General features: G+C 37.9%; 1 protein-coding gene across 4 annotated transcripts in view; it reads left to right on the top strand.

Moving 5' to 3' along the window:
- Window positions 1-16,795, top strand: part of MKL2 (MKL1/myocardin like 2) — a 207,436-nt gene that overhangs the window by 133,073 nt on the left and 57,568 nt on the right. For all 4 annotated transcript variants that reach the window (XM_008055394.2, XM_008055391.2, XM_008055392.2 and 1 more), the window contains 5 exons: window positions 2,649-2,714; window positions 5,128-5,183; window positions 6,846-6,921; window positions 11,417-11,578; window positions 13,203-13,381. In XM_008055394.2, coding sequence (XP_008053585.1) covers window positions 2,649-2,714; window positions 5,128-5,183; window positions 6,846-6,921; window positions 11,417-11,578; window positions 13,203-13,381 — 539 coding nt within the window. The remainder of the gene's footprint in view (window positions 1-2,648; window positions 2,715-5,127; window positions 5,184-6,845; window positions 6,922-11,416; window positions 11,579-13,202; window positions 13,382-16,795) is intronic.

The raw sequence follows: 16,795 nt of genomic DNA, 5'->3' as shown, positions 1-16,795 counted from the left end.
ATCTCATGTGAACTCCAGGTACGGAGTGTCAGAATTGAATTGATATTCAGCTAGTATCCAGAGAGTTGCACAGTGAGTTGATGTGAGGGGGAAAGTATACATATTTGGTGTCAGAAGTGTGGAAGCAGAAACAGGTCATCGTGACCTACATACATTTTTGTTACCCTTGTGGTAGCAGGTACCTATGCACGTCAGCATGAAAATATGAATTCTAGTCATAGATGATACAGCTGACAGGGCTGCTGTCCTGGTACATGAGGGCATCTGAAGTGACCAATGTACAACCAGGAGATGCTTCCAAGACTAACGAGCTGTTGTCATCAGTGTTGGTTTGCAAATCAAGTTGCAAGTGTATGCATTACTCAAAGATATCATTCACCCAAAAACATATTGTGTTTAATACAGTTATCTCACACGTTTGGTGATTTTCTTGTTTTTGTTTTTTTGTTGTTGTTGTTTGTTTTTTTGTTTTGTTTGTATTAAACCAAAAGGAGTGGAAGGATGTTGTTGTTTCCATTATTGTTTCTTTTTCACTCATTTGTGCATTACGTTGGGAGAAAGGAGAGCTACTCCTGGAGATTTCCCAACATGGACCACTATGTTCCAGAAGTATCAGTCGTTGAACTGGAGAACTGTTTAACCCTTTTCTCCTCTCACGTGTCCTTTTCTTGTGTTTCTGTTTCTGCAGTATGACCATCTTAAATGCAGACAAGCATTAACTTTAGCATTCATAGAAGAATTTTAGAGCATTCAGGCATTTGGTTGCTATCAGATTCACAGGTCAGCTCTTTGGTTGTGTTTGTTCCTTGTATAGTGGAAGCATACTATCCTCAACAAACCATGAGTGTTCAGGAGAAGGATCTTTGTCTCAAAGCACAATTGAGTCAAAGTATCACAGAATATCTTCACATCAGGATCATGCATGTATTTTTCTAAACTCATTTTTCTTTTGCTTTGTGTAATAATCTTATGTTAGTTGTTGCCATTCTAAATGGAATGGCAATGAAGATATGTGATCCTGTGGCCTTAAAACAAACAAAAGATAAAAACCACATTTCTGTATCCAATAGAGGGTGATATTCATATCTAGCAATGAAAGAACACATTTGTAAAAGCCAATTTACAGTTTAGACTCTTCTTGAAATACATCCAAGACTGTGTTCTGCTCTTCAGTTGTCACAAAGCCAAGTGAAAAGTGAGGGGTGTCAGGTGCCCCTGTCATCGGGCCTGGGGTTTTATTGCCAGGAGGAGACACCATGTGCTCTGCATTGGAGCCTCAGTAGAGACTGGTCCAGGCTAGCCTCTCATTCCAGTCATCACTCATCACTAGAAACTTCTGTCTTCTCTTCCCACCATTTAAGAAATACACAAAGGTGCTGGACACGGTGGCTCATGCCTGTAATCCCAGCAGTTTGGGAGGCAGAGGCGAGAGGATAGTCTGAGTCCAGGGGTTCGAGTCCAGCCTAGGCAACTTTGCAAGACCTTGTCTCCACAGTAAATCAAAAAGTTAGCTGGGCATGGTGGCACATGCCTGTATTTCCAGCAAGTTGGAAGACTGAGGTGGAAGGATCCCTTGAGCCCAACAGGTTGAGGCTGTGGTGGCCATGGATGTACCACTGCACTTGAAGCTGTGCGACAGAGTGAGACTCCAACTCAAAAAAAAAAAAAGAAAAGAAAAACAAAAAATAAATACACAAGTGTAATTATTTAAAGCATACTGGCAATACTTAATCAGGCTCTTGATTTTCATCCATGGTTTGAAATAAAAATCAAAATGGAAACTTGGTTTGAATGTAAGGCAGACCAAGAAAAATATTTTTCAGACTCACTTCATGTATTCCCCTTTTTTGTAATAGGCTCATTTTCCAGATAAAAATACACAAATGCTTTTAAAAGGAATCTGCTTGAGAAACTTAGGAAAAAAAAAAATTTTAAGTTTGGTAAACTGAATGTCTTTGTTTCACGATGTATATCTTGTTCTGTACCAATTCTAATAGTTTACTGTCTTCCATTAAAATAATATGTCAATTGATTTGTGACTTTCTTAGAACTTGCAGAATGAGATATGACATTACGTTTGGGAAAGGATACTAAACTTTAAATTTCTAATTTAGAAATTTTCTCTTTGGGTTATTAGTAATATCTCATAGGTCTTATTTTTATTATTCAGTTAGCTTCAGTAAAGCTATTTAAAATTTGTTTCTGATGATGTAGATCCCTCCAAATAAGTCAATCTTGACTTAAAATAAATTTTTACTATTAATTTATTTTTAAAAAATAATGAATGTCAAGGGATCTTACCTTTCTGTTTATATGAATGAGATTTATTAACAAGTCTGAATGTATAAGCCAACTATTTTTATATGCTAGATACTAGGTGAATGTATTTAAATAACAAATTCTTAACTTTAGTTATCAAAATAAGATTATTAACTAATAAGAAATATGCTGAGTAACTTCAGTGTTCACCAAACAGGCAGAAATCACAAAATGATTTTCTTTTTACAAGTTGGATGGTGCCAGGTAATATCCTCCTTGTTTAATTGTGGCATAGAAGATATTTAATAAAGCTTAATTGTATCTCCTCTGGAATAAATTGGATCCTGCAGTTGCCAACGAACTTCAATGGTGACTTTTTTCTTTTACAGTGCTCCAGCTGAGACTGCAACAGAGGAGGACAAGAGAACAACTAGTGGACCAGGGCATCATGCCACGTAAGATTGACAGCATCACTGTCACCTCCAATGTGCTATGATAAGATGAGCATGTCCCAAAAGAACCTGTGCCCCATTCCACTTTCAGTTATATCCATTTAATCAACAAACAATTGCCAAATGAATTTATAAGGAAAAATCAGGCATCAGCATTACCAACCTAAGAGAATCATTTAGAATATATTTTTAAAAAGTAGACGCAGTTTAAAAGATGAACTTGAATTTTACATTATATGAATACCTTTATACTGTAATTAGGCTAACATCCATTCTTACTTAAAACTTTAGTATTTGTTTTACTTTTGAAATGACTGGAGTAATCACTCTACTAATGGATCTGAGATTAGTTCGATTTGCAAAAGTAACTTGCTGAAATTAATTCACAACTTTGTTCTATTTGAATTTATTTCATTCAGATTAGTTATTTTTGGTGCTATACTATGGTCTATATACTGTAATGAAATGTACCTCAGTTACAGTTCTGATAAACATTCCATTTATAATTAATAAGATGTTTTGGCACAAGTACAGATATTTCCCTAATATTTCTAGGGTTTGTTCCTTTAAGAGATTGTTGGTAGTGGATTAATTTTAAAATATTGGTTCAAGTTTTTTTTCTTTTTCTTTCTTTTATTTATTTATTTTTTTTGAGTTGGAGTCTCTGTCACCCAGACTGGGGTGCAGTGGCCGCTCCTGGCCACTGCAGCCTCGACCTGCTGGTCTCTGGCGATCCTTCTGCCTCAGCCTTCCAAGTAGCTGGAACTACAGGCATGCTCTACCACACCCAGCTAATTTTTTTGATTTATTGTAGTGATGAGGTCTCGCCAAGTTGCCCAGGCGGGTCTCGAACCCGCGGGCTCAGGCAATCCACTCACCTCAGCCTCCCAAAGCATGGGATTACAGGCTGAGCCACTGAGCCCGGCTTGTTTTTTTTTTTCTTTAACCTTTACCCACCAAGTTTGGAGGTGATTTTATATTTTAGAGGGGAAGAGTGGCTGTTTTGTGTAGGCTATTAGGATTATTTATCTGGATTTTGTCTAAAAATTAACTTTCCTAAGAGGTAACTTATTCAGTTTTAAAACAGTAGAAAGAAATTACAAAATGAATTTATACTTCTCAGTCTTCTGAATCATTGCTAGCCCATAAGCCTTCTTGGTTTATAGTAAGGAATGGTTTTTCTCTATCATAGATATTTTTCCTAGTGAGACTTTTTTTCAGGATTACTATTAATTGAGTATCTAAATATCTTAAATCTAGCATTGTGATAGTCAAAAGCTGCTTTGATAATTTGCCAGATTTCTCCTCCACTACATTTCTGACTATGAACCAATCAATCAAACAGGATCAGATTATGATGTTGAATACATCACTGCTAGGCTAGTTCTAATCTGCTTTTGGGAGCTGGTGCCTAGCCAAACCTGATTGGGCTGGACTCCTGAGAGTCTTTTTGCTACTTCAAGTACCAGAGCTGAAAATAGTGCTGTCAGAGTTGATTGACTAGTCATGGAGGTAGGTGACAGCCCAAGAAATCCTTGTCCCGTATCCCATCCACTTATTGACTTCCCATGCTTGTAAGTGTAGAATGTTATCAGGCATTGGTGGACATACACGAAAAACATTTTGCAAAGATAATTAATAGAAATACTATTGTAGGTGATGATTTGGTAAACACTGCTTGCCCTTACACTGAAATTCTAAAATAATAGACTGACAGCATATTAAACAGTCACTGTATCTTTTGAGTGAGTTGCGCTGTGTTATGACAGAGCATGAACCTTTCAAATTCAGAATCCTAGGTTTAAATCCCACTTTGACCACCATCTGGCTGTATGATGAAGAATTCACTTAACCCCTTTGAGCCTCTCATATGTACTGGGGTTAATACCTGCCTTGCCAGGTTGTTGTGAAGACCAATAGCAACATAATTGTGATTGACCACAGAGCACAGAGCTATGCCCATTGTGGGTTCTGGGCAAATGGTTCCTCAGATGTATTGGGCATGGAGTAGACTGTGTCCCCATGTTCACGGTTAGATCACTCTGGAGGACATTTGGGCTTTTTCCAGTGCTTATATGGCCATTAAGAGCAAAGACCTGTCAAGGAATCATCAAACAGTTTCCTGGGCAGTGGAAATTTGCCACAACTAGTGGAGAACTAGCCTGGCCTGGTATTTGCTTTATCATTATGTATACAACCCTATTTTAAATGTCTATTTGTATTATTTGTGAAACACATAATTTTTATTCTGTAATATTTAAGGTTTCAAGTTTTGCAGATCTCCTAAAGGACCTAGTACATAAATGAAACTGTATATGTGAACCAGTAGGATTATCAACAAGATACATTGTAACTTTGGACTAAAGTATGAGCCCCCGTATTTATACTGTAGAAACGATTTTTTTTCCCCTCACAGCTTTGAAGAGCCCAGCCGCATTCCATGAACAGATAAAAAGCTTGGAACGAGCCAGAGTAAGAAATTTTACTTTAAAATGTTATACTTCTCTCCTTTATTCTAAATTACCTATGGACAAGTAACAGTCTTACTCTCAAATATGTCAGTGGAGAAAATATAGCATATTTTTAGACTACATGGCATAGAGAGTATTTACTCGGTGGGTGGTTTGATCTTGGAGGTTTGTGGAAAATATGTGACATTCCAATTTTGTTCTTTTAAAACCAGTAACTCGTTTTGTTCATAAAGGACAAATCATACTTTACTTTCTTGCTCTCAAAGTATAGCCACAGTTTTTAGAGACATAATAGGGGAGTAATTCTGCCATTTGTTACCCCTGCTGAGGGACAGCCAAGTGATGTGCTGACACCAGAAACCTGGGTAGTTTCCTCTTAGATCTGTGTTACCTGTATGTTTGACCAGGGGCAGGAGAATTTGGCTAAGTTAGAGAACCTTGCATACCATGTTGGCATTTAATATTTTTCTTTAAAAGTGCCATGATGCATATTCATTTGTTTGGGGGAAAACTTTTACATGCAATATGAAAATAAACATATTTTAGCCAGGCTCGGTGGCTCAGCCTAATCCCCCGCTTTGGGAGGCTAAGGTGAGTGGATTGCCTGAGCCCATGGGTTCAAGACCCACCTGGGCAACTTGGCAAGACCTCATCTCTACAATAAATCAAAAAATTAGCCGGGCGTGGTATCATGCGCCTGTAGTTCCAGCTACTTGGAAGGCTGAGGCAGAAGGATTGCCGGAGCCCAGCACATCGAGGCTGCAGTGGCCGGGAGTGTGCCACTGCACTCCAGTCTGGGCAACAGAATGAGACTCTAACTCAAAAAAAAGAAAAAGAAAATAAACATATTCCAAAATTTTCTTAAGAATTTTCCTAGAATGTAATAATGATCTCTTAGAATTTTATAGAATATAAAACTCACTTTGAAGCCCTATTGCTTAAGAGTTGAATACAGTTTGAATTAAGAAAATATGGTCAGGAATTTGAAAATACATTAGAATGTTTAAGAAATTTGCTATGGAAGTGGATTTCTACTTGATTTAGAGGGTAGATTGTACTGATTTTAGATATTTAAGTGATCTAAATTTTTTTATTCAAAAATTATCTTCAAAATCATGAGTTTTAGCATTGCCTTTTTTTTTTTAGTAGGAGTCTCTGTTACCCAGGATGGAGTGCAGTGGCACGCTTATGGCCACCGCAGCCTCGGCCTGCTGGGCTTAGGTGATCCTTCTGCCTTCGTCTTCCAAGTAGCTGGAACCACAGGTGTGCACCACCACACCTGGCTAATTTTTTTGATTTATTGTATATACAAGGTCTCACCAAATTGCCTATGCTAGTCTTGAACCCCTGGAGTCAGGTAATCCTCTTGCCTCTACCTCCCAAAGTGTTGGGATTACAGGTGTGAGCTACTGTGCCCGGCATTGCCAGGTTTTAAAATAAAAGTTTATAAAGTGCTTACCAACATACTCTTAAAGTCTTTGTACGATTTTGAAGGCTGCTTGTATTGGATAATAGTTTTTCTAAGTACTAATTTCTACTCTTTTCTTCCTCCAAAGCCATGACCAAAAGTATATACAATCTATTTAAGTGGAGTACCTTGAAAAAATTTAAAACTACAATAAATCATAATTTATAGTAAGAATGTCTTTCTTTTTTTAAAAAGACCGAAAACTTTTTGAAACACAAGATTCGGAGTCGTCCAGATCGTTCTGAACTTGTCAGGATGCACATTTTAGAAGGTAAAGGTTTTAATTCTTCTTGGATTGCTACATTTTCTCAAGAAGTAAGAATTCCGCCATTTCTGTTTATTACCATTTTAATAACTTTTTACCCCACAGGCTGATATCCTCCAAATTGGATAGCAACATGAAGAACCAAAGCTAAAACACATTGTTAGATACATGGGGAAGGTTTGATTCTCCAAATAACTAATTAGTGGACTGACGCTTCCCCACCAGCTGGTACCATAAATGCCTCTACCACATTGTTCTGTAAAAACCATTTTTGGTCCAGAGGATTTCTTTGTCAGTGAAGGACATGCCCCACTCATTAAGCCATAAGAGATAGCCACAAGTCTAACCCTAGATTTTCAGCTACTTAGATCTTGCTTTTGTCTACCTAGTTCGATGCCCACACCCAACATTTTCTCTTTATTGCCACATACCTACAACAGTCCAGCTTGATATGGCCATTATCATAAGCACCCTCCACCTGCCTCCACCAAATTGTCTTAGTCACCTAGCCTTATCACCTTTGAGGCTTGTAGGGACAGTTCTATTTCATCTTTGGCTAAACATGCAGCTCAGGCCAGGATGTTTTTTTCTCTAAAGACAGAATTCTTGAAAGTGAGTACCTTTACCATAGACCCCCAAGCTACATTTTCTTTCACTGTTTTGCTTCTCTGATTTATTGAGCAAGACTAGGAGCTTGATCTTGTGACAGTCTTGGCAGTGTTAAACCTTGAGAAAAAGATACAGAAAGAACCCAAAAACTGCCCAGACCTTTAGAAACAATTATCATGTAGAAGGGAGATTTGCTTTCTCTGGGCCTAATCAGAATTAGGATTAGAGTTGGCATTAGAATTAGGTTGATATCACAAAGTATTAGGTTGTAGCTCAACATAAAGAACAATATCCTAAAGGTCAAACATCTCCAAAAGTGATATCTTCAGGAGGTGATATGGTTGCCGTTATGAGAGGTGTTCATTCTCTGGCTGGCATGCTAGATACCAGAGACCCAACAAGCAAGCAAAGTAGGTAGGTGTGGGCTTTCATGGAGTTTCCTTCCATTCTAGTGGCAGAGACAGATAATAAACAAGAAAACAAGTGAATTACAAATTGTGAGAAGCTCTCTGTGGAGTAATAAACAAGTTGTTGGGATAGAGAAAAGACACACCAAGTTAAGGCTGGCATAAAGAATCTCCAAGTGTCAAGGTCGTCTCTGTAGCCCCAAGTAAGGTCTCTTCATGTAAAGAATCTGTCATGATGTGGCTGTCCTCCTCATTCCAGAGACAGGAGGTGAGAGGTGTGTGCCTTTCTCTCCTTTGGGTTGTATTCTCAGAAGTCCACAGGACTAAAAAGGCTTTTCCAGTACTCCAATAGTAGGGTAGAGCAGCTACCAGCTGTCAGGGTTAAGTGAATCTTCAAAGAAGCACATTTACTGGTAAGTAGCCAAGTAAAGCGTTCCTTCTGTGCCTGAAAATATCTTGGCCTATAAGGGATATTTTTGTAGTAACAATGTTGTTTCGATTTGCCACCTAACTGTAACAGACTTCGTTAATATAATCAAAATTAGGGCAAATACATTTAACTGTCAAAAGTAATCACATCTGCTTTTTTAAAGAAAAGACTACCTAACATTTAAGAAACTAACAGTATATATGAATGAATCATAAGTGGTGTTTTTAGGACATCTATTCTGAAGTAGGGATTTTTAAAATAAGAGTGCCATTTTTAATTTTTAAAATATTCTAAAACTACCCCCCAACTATATCTTAACATTAGCCCAATTTTGATTGGGTTGGATATTTGGCAGGCAAGAATCTAAGTTATTTTCTGAAGTTTAGCAGTTAAACTTCAGCTTCAGTCTTATGGAGATGGGAGATAATAAAACTAGAAACAGAAACATACCAAAATGCCATGTTCTACTTATTACTTTGGGATTATTTTCTTTCCATACATATTGCTGCGATCATTTGGGTGTTGTTAATGGGAGAAGGCTATCCTACCCAGATCTTAACCAAAAGCATTGAAAAATCATTCTCCCCAACTGTGATTTTCCTGTATGGTTAGAAGTGTTTTATCTCACAAAATTAGGGCCACAGTTTGTTATACAGGAATTTATTTAAATGAGATGGGCCCATATTTTACTTTAACTTACAGAATACACATTTGTTTGCCAGTATTACAACCTAGGGTCTAGAGCCTTCTCTTTGGGGAAGGCTTTAATGAATGGAGTTCACCTCACCACTGGCTTATGTATAGCTTCTGTATATCATCTACAATTTCCATTTATGGTGTAAAAAGACTTTAAGGACCCTTGAAAAACGACCTGAGCTTAAAGTCATATGTTTTGCAATCTTTTCCAAAATCTTTCACAGTTGTTAATTATCCAAACGAGGTTTTTTTTTTTTTTTTTGAGTTGGAGTCTCACTCCATTGCCCAGGCTAGAGTGCAATGGCACAAGTGCCATGCTCACGGCCACCCCAGCATCAATCCACTGTGCTCCAGCGATCCTTCTGCCCTACTTTACAAGGAGCTGGAACTACAGGCAAATGCGACCATGCCCGGCTCATTTTTGATTTATAGTAGAGACAAGGTCTCGCCAAGTTGACTAAGCTGGTCTCGAACCTGCGTGCTCAAGCAATTCACTTACCTCTGCCTTCCAAAGTACTGGGATTACAGGATGAGCCACCGAGCCTGGCCACCTAAACTAATTTGACAGTGATTTTTTAAAAATGGCTTGCCTTTATCAAATCTTTCCAAAGCATATAACTTAGTTTTCCAAGATATGAGTATTTTATTTTTTGTCATTTTCTCCTAACATTTAGTTTAATTATGTATTGATAATAGCAATTACAACAGATATGAACCATTTTGTGGATAATTAAGATTGATTTTTGGCATGCATACCACCTCAGCTGAGGGAGAGAAGTTGCATATATGTGCTAGAGAGTAGTTCAACAGCATGGGCTTTCTGTGAGCCTTGGGCTCCGACTAGGACCTTCTGCCTATAGAATGAAGAACATCAGTTCATCCTGAGCCTACTTACGGGGAATTTCATTAAAAAAACCTTTCTGCCAGGCTCGGTGGCTCAGCCTATAATCCCTCGCCTTGGGAGACTGAGGTGAGTGGATTGCCTGAGCCTGCGGGTTTGAGACCTGCCTGGGCAACTTGGCGAGACCTCATCTCGACAATAAATCAAAAAATTAGCCGGGTGTGGTAGCGCATGCCTGTAATTCCAGCTACTTGGAAGGCTGAGGCAGAAGGATCGCTGGAGCCCAGCAGGTTGAGGCTGCGGTGGCTGGGAGCAGCCACTGCACTCCAGTCTGGGCGACAGAGTGAGACTCCAACTCAAAAACAAACAAACAAACAAACAAACAAACAAAAAACTTTCTACTGTATAACTTAAGTTGCAAGCAGCTTTCAACTTGGGATTTTGAGTTGACACTACATTATCCTTAATAAATTATAAACATTTCCTGGATGGACTTAGAGTCTATAATACTGAGTGATCTTTCACAGAAACGAAGAACTGAGTATTACATGTTCTCACTCATAAGCAGACCTTGAACAATTATTGTAATACTTTAAGAAAAGGATTGGCAGTAGCGGGAAACTACCAGGAGAGGGGGATGGGGAAGTGAGATTGGCAGTAGTAGGAATCTGCCTGGGAAAGGGGGGGGCGCACCTCTACAACAAGGATACCTGCATAATGAACATTTGTATGCCTAACCCTGAATTGAACCCCACATCTTTAAAATAAAAAAAATTATAGACGTTTTTTAGAACAATAGAAAAAATGTTAGTGAGAGTTACCAGAAACACAAGTCATTAACAGAAGGAAGCAAATGAATGAGTTATGATATTTATAGTAGTTTTACATCAATTGTATTGTAAGTAGATGAGTTGATACCTTTATACAACCATTGATTACTGTGTAATCAAATTTCTAACAGATACAAGGATTTGTATTTAGAAATAAACCTAAGTTCTTAATTATGAAGACTGACTCTGAGACACACAGGAATCAACTCAAGAATATGAATTTTAACTCTTCCCACTGACCTCTGCAAAGAAGCGTATAGCCTAAGAGACAAGGTATCCTCTTCTAGGAATTGACTTTCTAATGAAGCCAAATCCAGAACTGTCCATTTCTTGAGCCATGGGTCACATCTGTCTTCTTCATCTTCTTTATCCCCAATACCTGATAAGTGTGAATTTGACCCTCCTACCATCTGTGAACAATGACAGTAGCCCATTTTTTGGCTTAAGCTCATGTTAATTTGTGTTTGTGGGCATCCAGATTATATAGACAAGGCAAAGTTATGCAGGACTAAAAAATACAAAATGCTTACTGGAGCATTCATAAACAGTCATTTTCTCTTTCCATAAAGATGTTGAGAACACATAAATATATTTAAGGCAGTTTAAATTCAGTTAGTTGACCTGAAATAACATTATGGAATAGAAATAGTAATTCAAGAAATGGTTAAAACTGTGTTTCCTCTTTCAGAAACATTTGCAGAGCCATCCCTGCAGGCTACTCAGATGAAGTTGAAAAGAGCTCGGCTAGCAGATGATCTGAATGAAAAGATTGCTCAAAGACCTGGTCCCATGGAACTGGTAGAGAAAAACATCCTTCCTGTGGACTCCAGTGTTAAGGAAGCAATTATAGGCAAGACTCTAAAAATTTACTATTTTCTGGGAGAAACAGAAACTTGGATGTTTTAGATAAAACAAATAGAATGAAAAGGCCAGCACCAATCATGAGCATTGTTTTCCGGGTTAATTAGAAATTAACTTATACAATGATTCTTGTGGTGGTTATATTAAGTATTATAAGATTAACATCTATTAACAGATTTGTTCGATTTGAGGTTTAAGTCTTACATTCTGATTTCATTATCCATGTTCTAAGTTAAACTTACTGTTTTGTACTGCTTAGTTTCTGTTGTTTAATATTTTTACACACTTTTCATTATTTTGCTCCTGTCTACTTCTAGGAAAGATAAATAACTTGTTCAATGTTAGTTCAGGAAGATGAATAGCTGATGAGTGTAGATGTATTCATTAAGAATCAAAATATCTGGTCATTTAATCCTGATCTTATTGTATTTAATTACTGATGTTTGTAACATAAACTTTAACCCAAAAAAAGAAAATCATTTTAAGAATAATGCTCCCTAATCAGTTTTGAAAAGTTAATGTCCTATCTTAAAACTGTCATGGTTTTCATTACTCCTGGGGGCTTCATATTTTGCATTAGTGTGAGTTTAAGGTTTAAGCAACTTGTAGTCAAGAATTCTAAGTAGTGCAGTCAACTATGAGTCCATTCAGTCCTAAAGAGATGGGCCCTAAAAAGTAGGATGTCATTGTTGCTGGGCTGCTCCTTGAGGTGGGACCTTATCAACAGATACCCAGTCATTGCCCCCATTTTCTTCATTGTCTCATGTTTTTTAACAGTTGGATTCTGGGTCAGGAACCAAACAAGATACACACATTGCCTCTAGCCAGTACGTCTCTTAAATCTTAAGATTAACAAGGATACCTGCATAACCAACGTTTGTATACCTAACCCTGAATTGTACCCCACATCTTTATAATAAAATAAAAGAGAGAGAGAAAAAAACTTAAGATTTATACATTGGGTGGGTCTTCTCCTCTTTTTTTTTTTTTTTTTGTCATAGTCTCATTCTGTTACCCACGCTGGAGTACAGTGGCATGATCATGGCTCACTGCAGCCTCAGTCTCCTGGGCTCAGGCGATCCTTCTGCCTCAGTCTCCTGAGTAGATGAGATAGCAGGTATGTGCCACTATGTCTGGCTAATTTTTGTATTTTTTGTAGAGACAAGGTCTCACTATGTTGCCTTGACTGCTCTTGAACTCCTGGGCTCAAGCAATCCTCTTGCTTCAGCCTCCCAAAGTACTGGGATTACAGGTGTGAGCCACTGCGACCAGCCTCCTTGTTTTTTCTTACTACTTACTTGTTGATGAAACAGGCTTGTTTTGTCTTCTAACATGTCCCACATTGACCCATCATTGCATTTGCATCCCCAGACATCATTAAAACATCCCTGTACCCTATACTTCCTGTAACTGGTAGTTGGATCTGAAGACTTGAGCTAATTTGGGCTTGACTTTTTGTTCCCCCAAGAATATATCATAGGTAATGGTGTGTTCTTCCATTGGGAAGTACTTTATGTTCAATTTTTTTTTAACCAACTTGTTAAATTTTCATAGGAAACAGTGTTTCTCCTTTTTCATATTATGCTTACATAAACAATCATTTCTTTCTTTAGGCGTTGGGAAAGAGGACTATCACCACACTCAGGGTGAGTTCTCGTTTGACGAAGACAGCAGTGATGCTTTGTCTCCAGACCAGCCTGCAAGCCAGGAGTCACAGGGGTCAGCTGCGTCCCCAAGTGAGCCAAAAGTTAGTGAATCACCATCTCCTGTGACTACAAACACTCCAGTCCAGGTATCATCTTTCTGGTTTTGACCCCTAAGTAGAGAAAGTGCCTTGCTTTTTATATATCAAGGTAATGCATTTTCACCAGAAGAAAAATCGGAAATGCTAAAAAATTTAATAGTCTTTTCTCCTATAATCCAAACCTGTTAACATTTTTAAATCAATTCTTACATAATTATTTTTGTGCTGTATACGTGTTTTTATTTTACAAATAGTTTTGTAACTTCTTAGAAATTTTTATAAAACATTTTCTGACTTACAATTTCACTTACTATAAAATTCACCTTTTTTGTAACCATCTTAGGCCATTTTCAAGTGTGTAGTTCAATAGTGTTAAGTATATTCACATTGTTGCTGTGCAGTAGATCTCCGGAACTTTTTCACCTAGTAGAATTGAAATAGTACCCATTAAACAACTCTATTCCCATCTGCTCAATCCCTAGTAACCACTATTCTGCTTTTGGTCTCTGTGAATTTTACTACTCCAGGTACCTCGTAAAAGTAGAATCATACAGCATTTGTCTTTTTTTAAATTGACTTGTTTCACTTAGTATAATGGCTTCAAGCTTCATCCTTATTGTAGCATATGATAGGATCTCCTTCCTTTTTAAGGCTAAATGGCATTCCATTGTGTGTGTGTGTGTGTACATTTTGTTATCTGTTCATTAGTTGGTGAACATTTGTGTTGCATTTGTCTTGGCTATTGTGAATAATGGTGCTATGAACATGGATGTGGAAATATCTCAAGACTCTCCTTTTAATTCTTCTGTGTGTGTGTCCAGGGGTGGGATTATCAGATCATTTGGTAGTTATAGTCTTAATTTCTTGGAAGAACCTCAATATTGTTCTCCATAGCTGTTGCATTTTACAGTCTCACCAACAGTGTACATGGGTTCCAATTTCTCCACATGCTTCTGCATGGTGCACACCATCATGCCCAGCTAATTTTTTTCTTTTTTTAGAGATGAGGTTTCACTATGTTGCCCAGGCTGACCATGAACTCCTGGGCTCAAGCAATCCACCCACCTTGGTCTCCCAAAGTGTTGGGATTACTGGCATGAGCCACCACACCCAGCCGATACTGAGCATCCTTTCATGTGTTTAATGGTTATGTGTGTATCATCTTTGGAGAACTGTCTTTTGCCCATTTTTTAATCTGGATATTTTTGTTGTTGAGTTATAGAAGGGTCTCTATATATTCTGGATAGTAAATCTTTATCAGATTTATGATTTTATATGATATGGAATATTTTCTCCCATTCTATGTGTTTCCTTTTCATTCTTTTTGAATTGTGCCCTTTGATGTTTTTAGATTTGATATAGTACCATTTTCTTTTTGTTGCCTGTATTTTTGGTATGATATCTTTAAAAAATCATTGCCAAATCCAATGTCATGAAGGTTTTCCCCTCTATTTTCTTGCAGGAGTTTTATAATTTGGGGTCTTATGTTTAGGTATTTAATAATTTTGAATTAATTTTTGTAGTTGGTGTTAGGTAAAGGTCCACCTTCATTCTTTGCATGTGGATATCCAGTTTTCCCAGCACCACATATTGATGGGACTGTTCTTTCGTCACTGAATGGTCTTGGCACCCCTATTAAAGATCTTTTCATCATATAGGTGAGGGGTTTTGTTTTTGTTTTTTCTGGGCTCTCTATTCCACTGATACACAGGCATTTTTCAGAGATGAAGGTTAGATGCCAGACCACTGCAATAAAGCAAATATTGCAATAAGGCAAGCCACATAATTTTTTTTTTTATTTCCCAGTGCATATAAAAGTTACACTCTTTTGTAATCAGTTAAGGGTACAATAGCATGATATCTTTAAACAACAACAACATACATAGTTTAATTTAAAAATACCTTATTACTAAAAATGAAAATCTGAGCCTTCAGTGAACTTTCTGCTGGTAGAGGGTCTTGCCCTGATCTTGATGACTGCTGAATGATTTGGGTGGCGATTGCTACAGGCTGGGGTGACTATGGTAATATCTTAAAGTAGGACAACAATGAAGTTTGTCACATCAACTGAGTCCTTCCTTTCATTAAATATTTCTCTATAGTATGTGATGCTGTATGATAAGATCTTACCCACAGCTTCTTTCAGAATTGGAGTCAGTCTCAAACTCTACTGGTGCTTTATAAACTAAGTTTATGTAGTGTTCTAAATCCTTTGTTGGCATTTTAACAGTGTTCATAGCATGTTCACCAGGAGTAGACTGCATCTCAAGAAACCACTTTCTTTGCTCATCCATAAGAAGCAAATCTTCATTCATTCAAGTTTGGTCATGAGATTGCAGCAATTCAGTCTCATATTTAGGCTCCACTTCTAATTCTAGTTCTCTTGCAGTTCCTTTTTCCACTGGAGTATTAACTCTTCTAAGTCATTCGTGAAGTTTGGAATCCACTTCTTCCAAACTCTTATTACTGTTGATATTTTGATCTCCGTATTTGTTCTATTTTGTTTTTTTTGAGTTGGAGTCTCACTCTGTTACCCAGGCTGGAGTGCCTTGGCACACTCACAGCCACCCCAGCATTGACCTGCTAGGCTCTGGTGATCCTTCTGCCTCAACCTTCCAAGTAGCCAAAACTACAGGCGTGCACTACTACACCTGGCTCATTTTTAAAAATTTGTTATAGAGACGAGGTCTAGCCAAGTTGCCAGGGCGGTCTCAAACCCTCAGGCTCAGGCAATCCACTTGCCTCAGCCTCCCAAAGTGCTGGGATTACAGGCTGAGCCACCGAGCCCGGCCCCGTGTTTGTTCTTAATGGTATCTAGAGTGATGAATCCTTTCCAAAAGGTTTTTAATTTGCTTTGTCCAGATCCATCAGAGGAATCGCTATCCATGGCAGCTATAGATTTATGAAATACATTTTTTGAAAAAGGCTTGAAAGTCAGACTTACTCCTTGATCCATGGGCTGCAGAATGGATATGATATCAGCAGGCCTGAAAACAACATTAATTTCCTTGTACATCTCCATTGTAGTGCTCTTGGGCAACCAGGCACATTGTCAGTGGGCAATAATATTTTGAAAGGATCTGTTATTTGAGCAGTAGATCTCAACAGTGGGCTTACAATATTCCATAAACCATGCTGTAAACAAACCGTCCAGGCTTTGTCATTCCATTTATAGAGCACCAGCAGAATAGATTTAGCATAATTCTGAAGGGGCCTGGGATATTCAGAATGGTAAGTGAGCATTGTCTCACACTTAAAGTCAATCTTTTCTTTGAAGCCAGGCATTGACTTATCCTCTCTTGCTAAGAAAGTTCTAAATGGCATGTTCTTCCAGTAGAAAGCTATTTCGTCTGCACTGAAAATCTGTGGTTTAATCTAGCTACCTTCATCAATGATCTCAGCTAAATCTTCTGGATAACCTTCTGTACTTCTCCATCAGCACTTGCAGCTTCATCTTGTACT

Source organism: Carlito syrichta, unplaced genomic scaffold (assembly GCF_000164805.1).
Source record: "Carlito syrichta isolate Samal-C Ts95f unplaced genomic scaffold, Tarsius_syrichta-2.0.1 Scaffold301845, whole genome shotgun sequence".
Lineage (NCBI taxonomy): Eukaryota > Metazoa > Chordata > Mammalia > Primates > Tarsiidae > Carlito > Carlito syrichta.
Note: the sequence above shows the minus strand (reverse complement) of the source record. Positions and strands in the feature narration are given on the sequence as shown.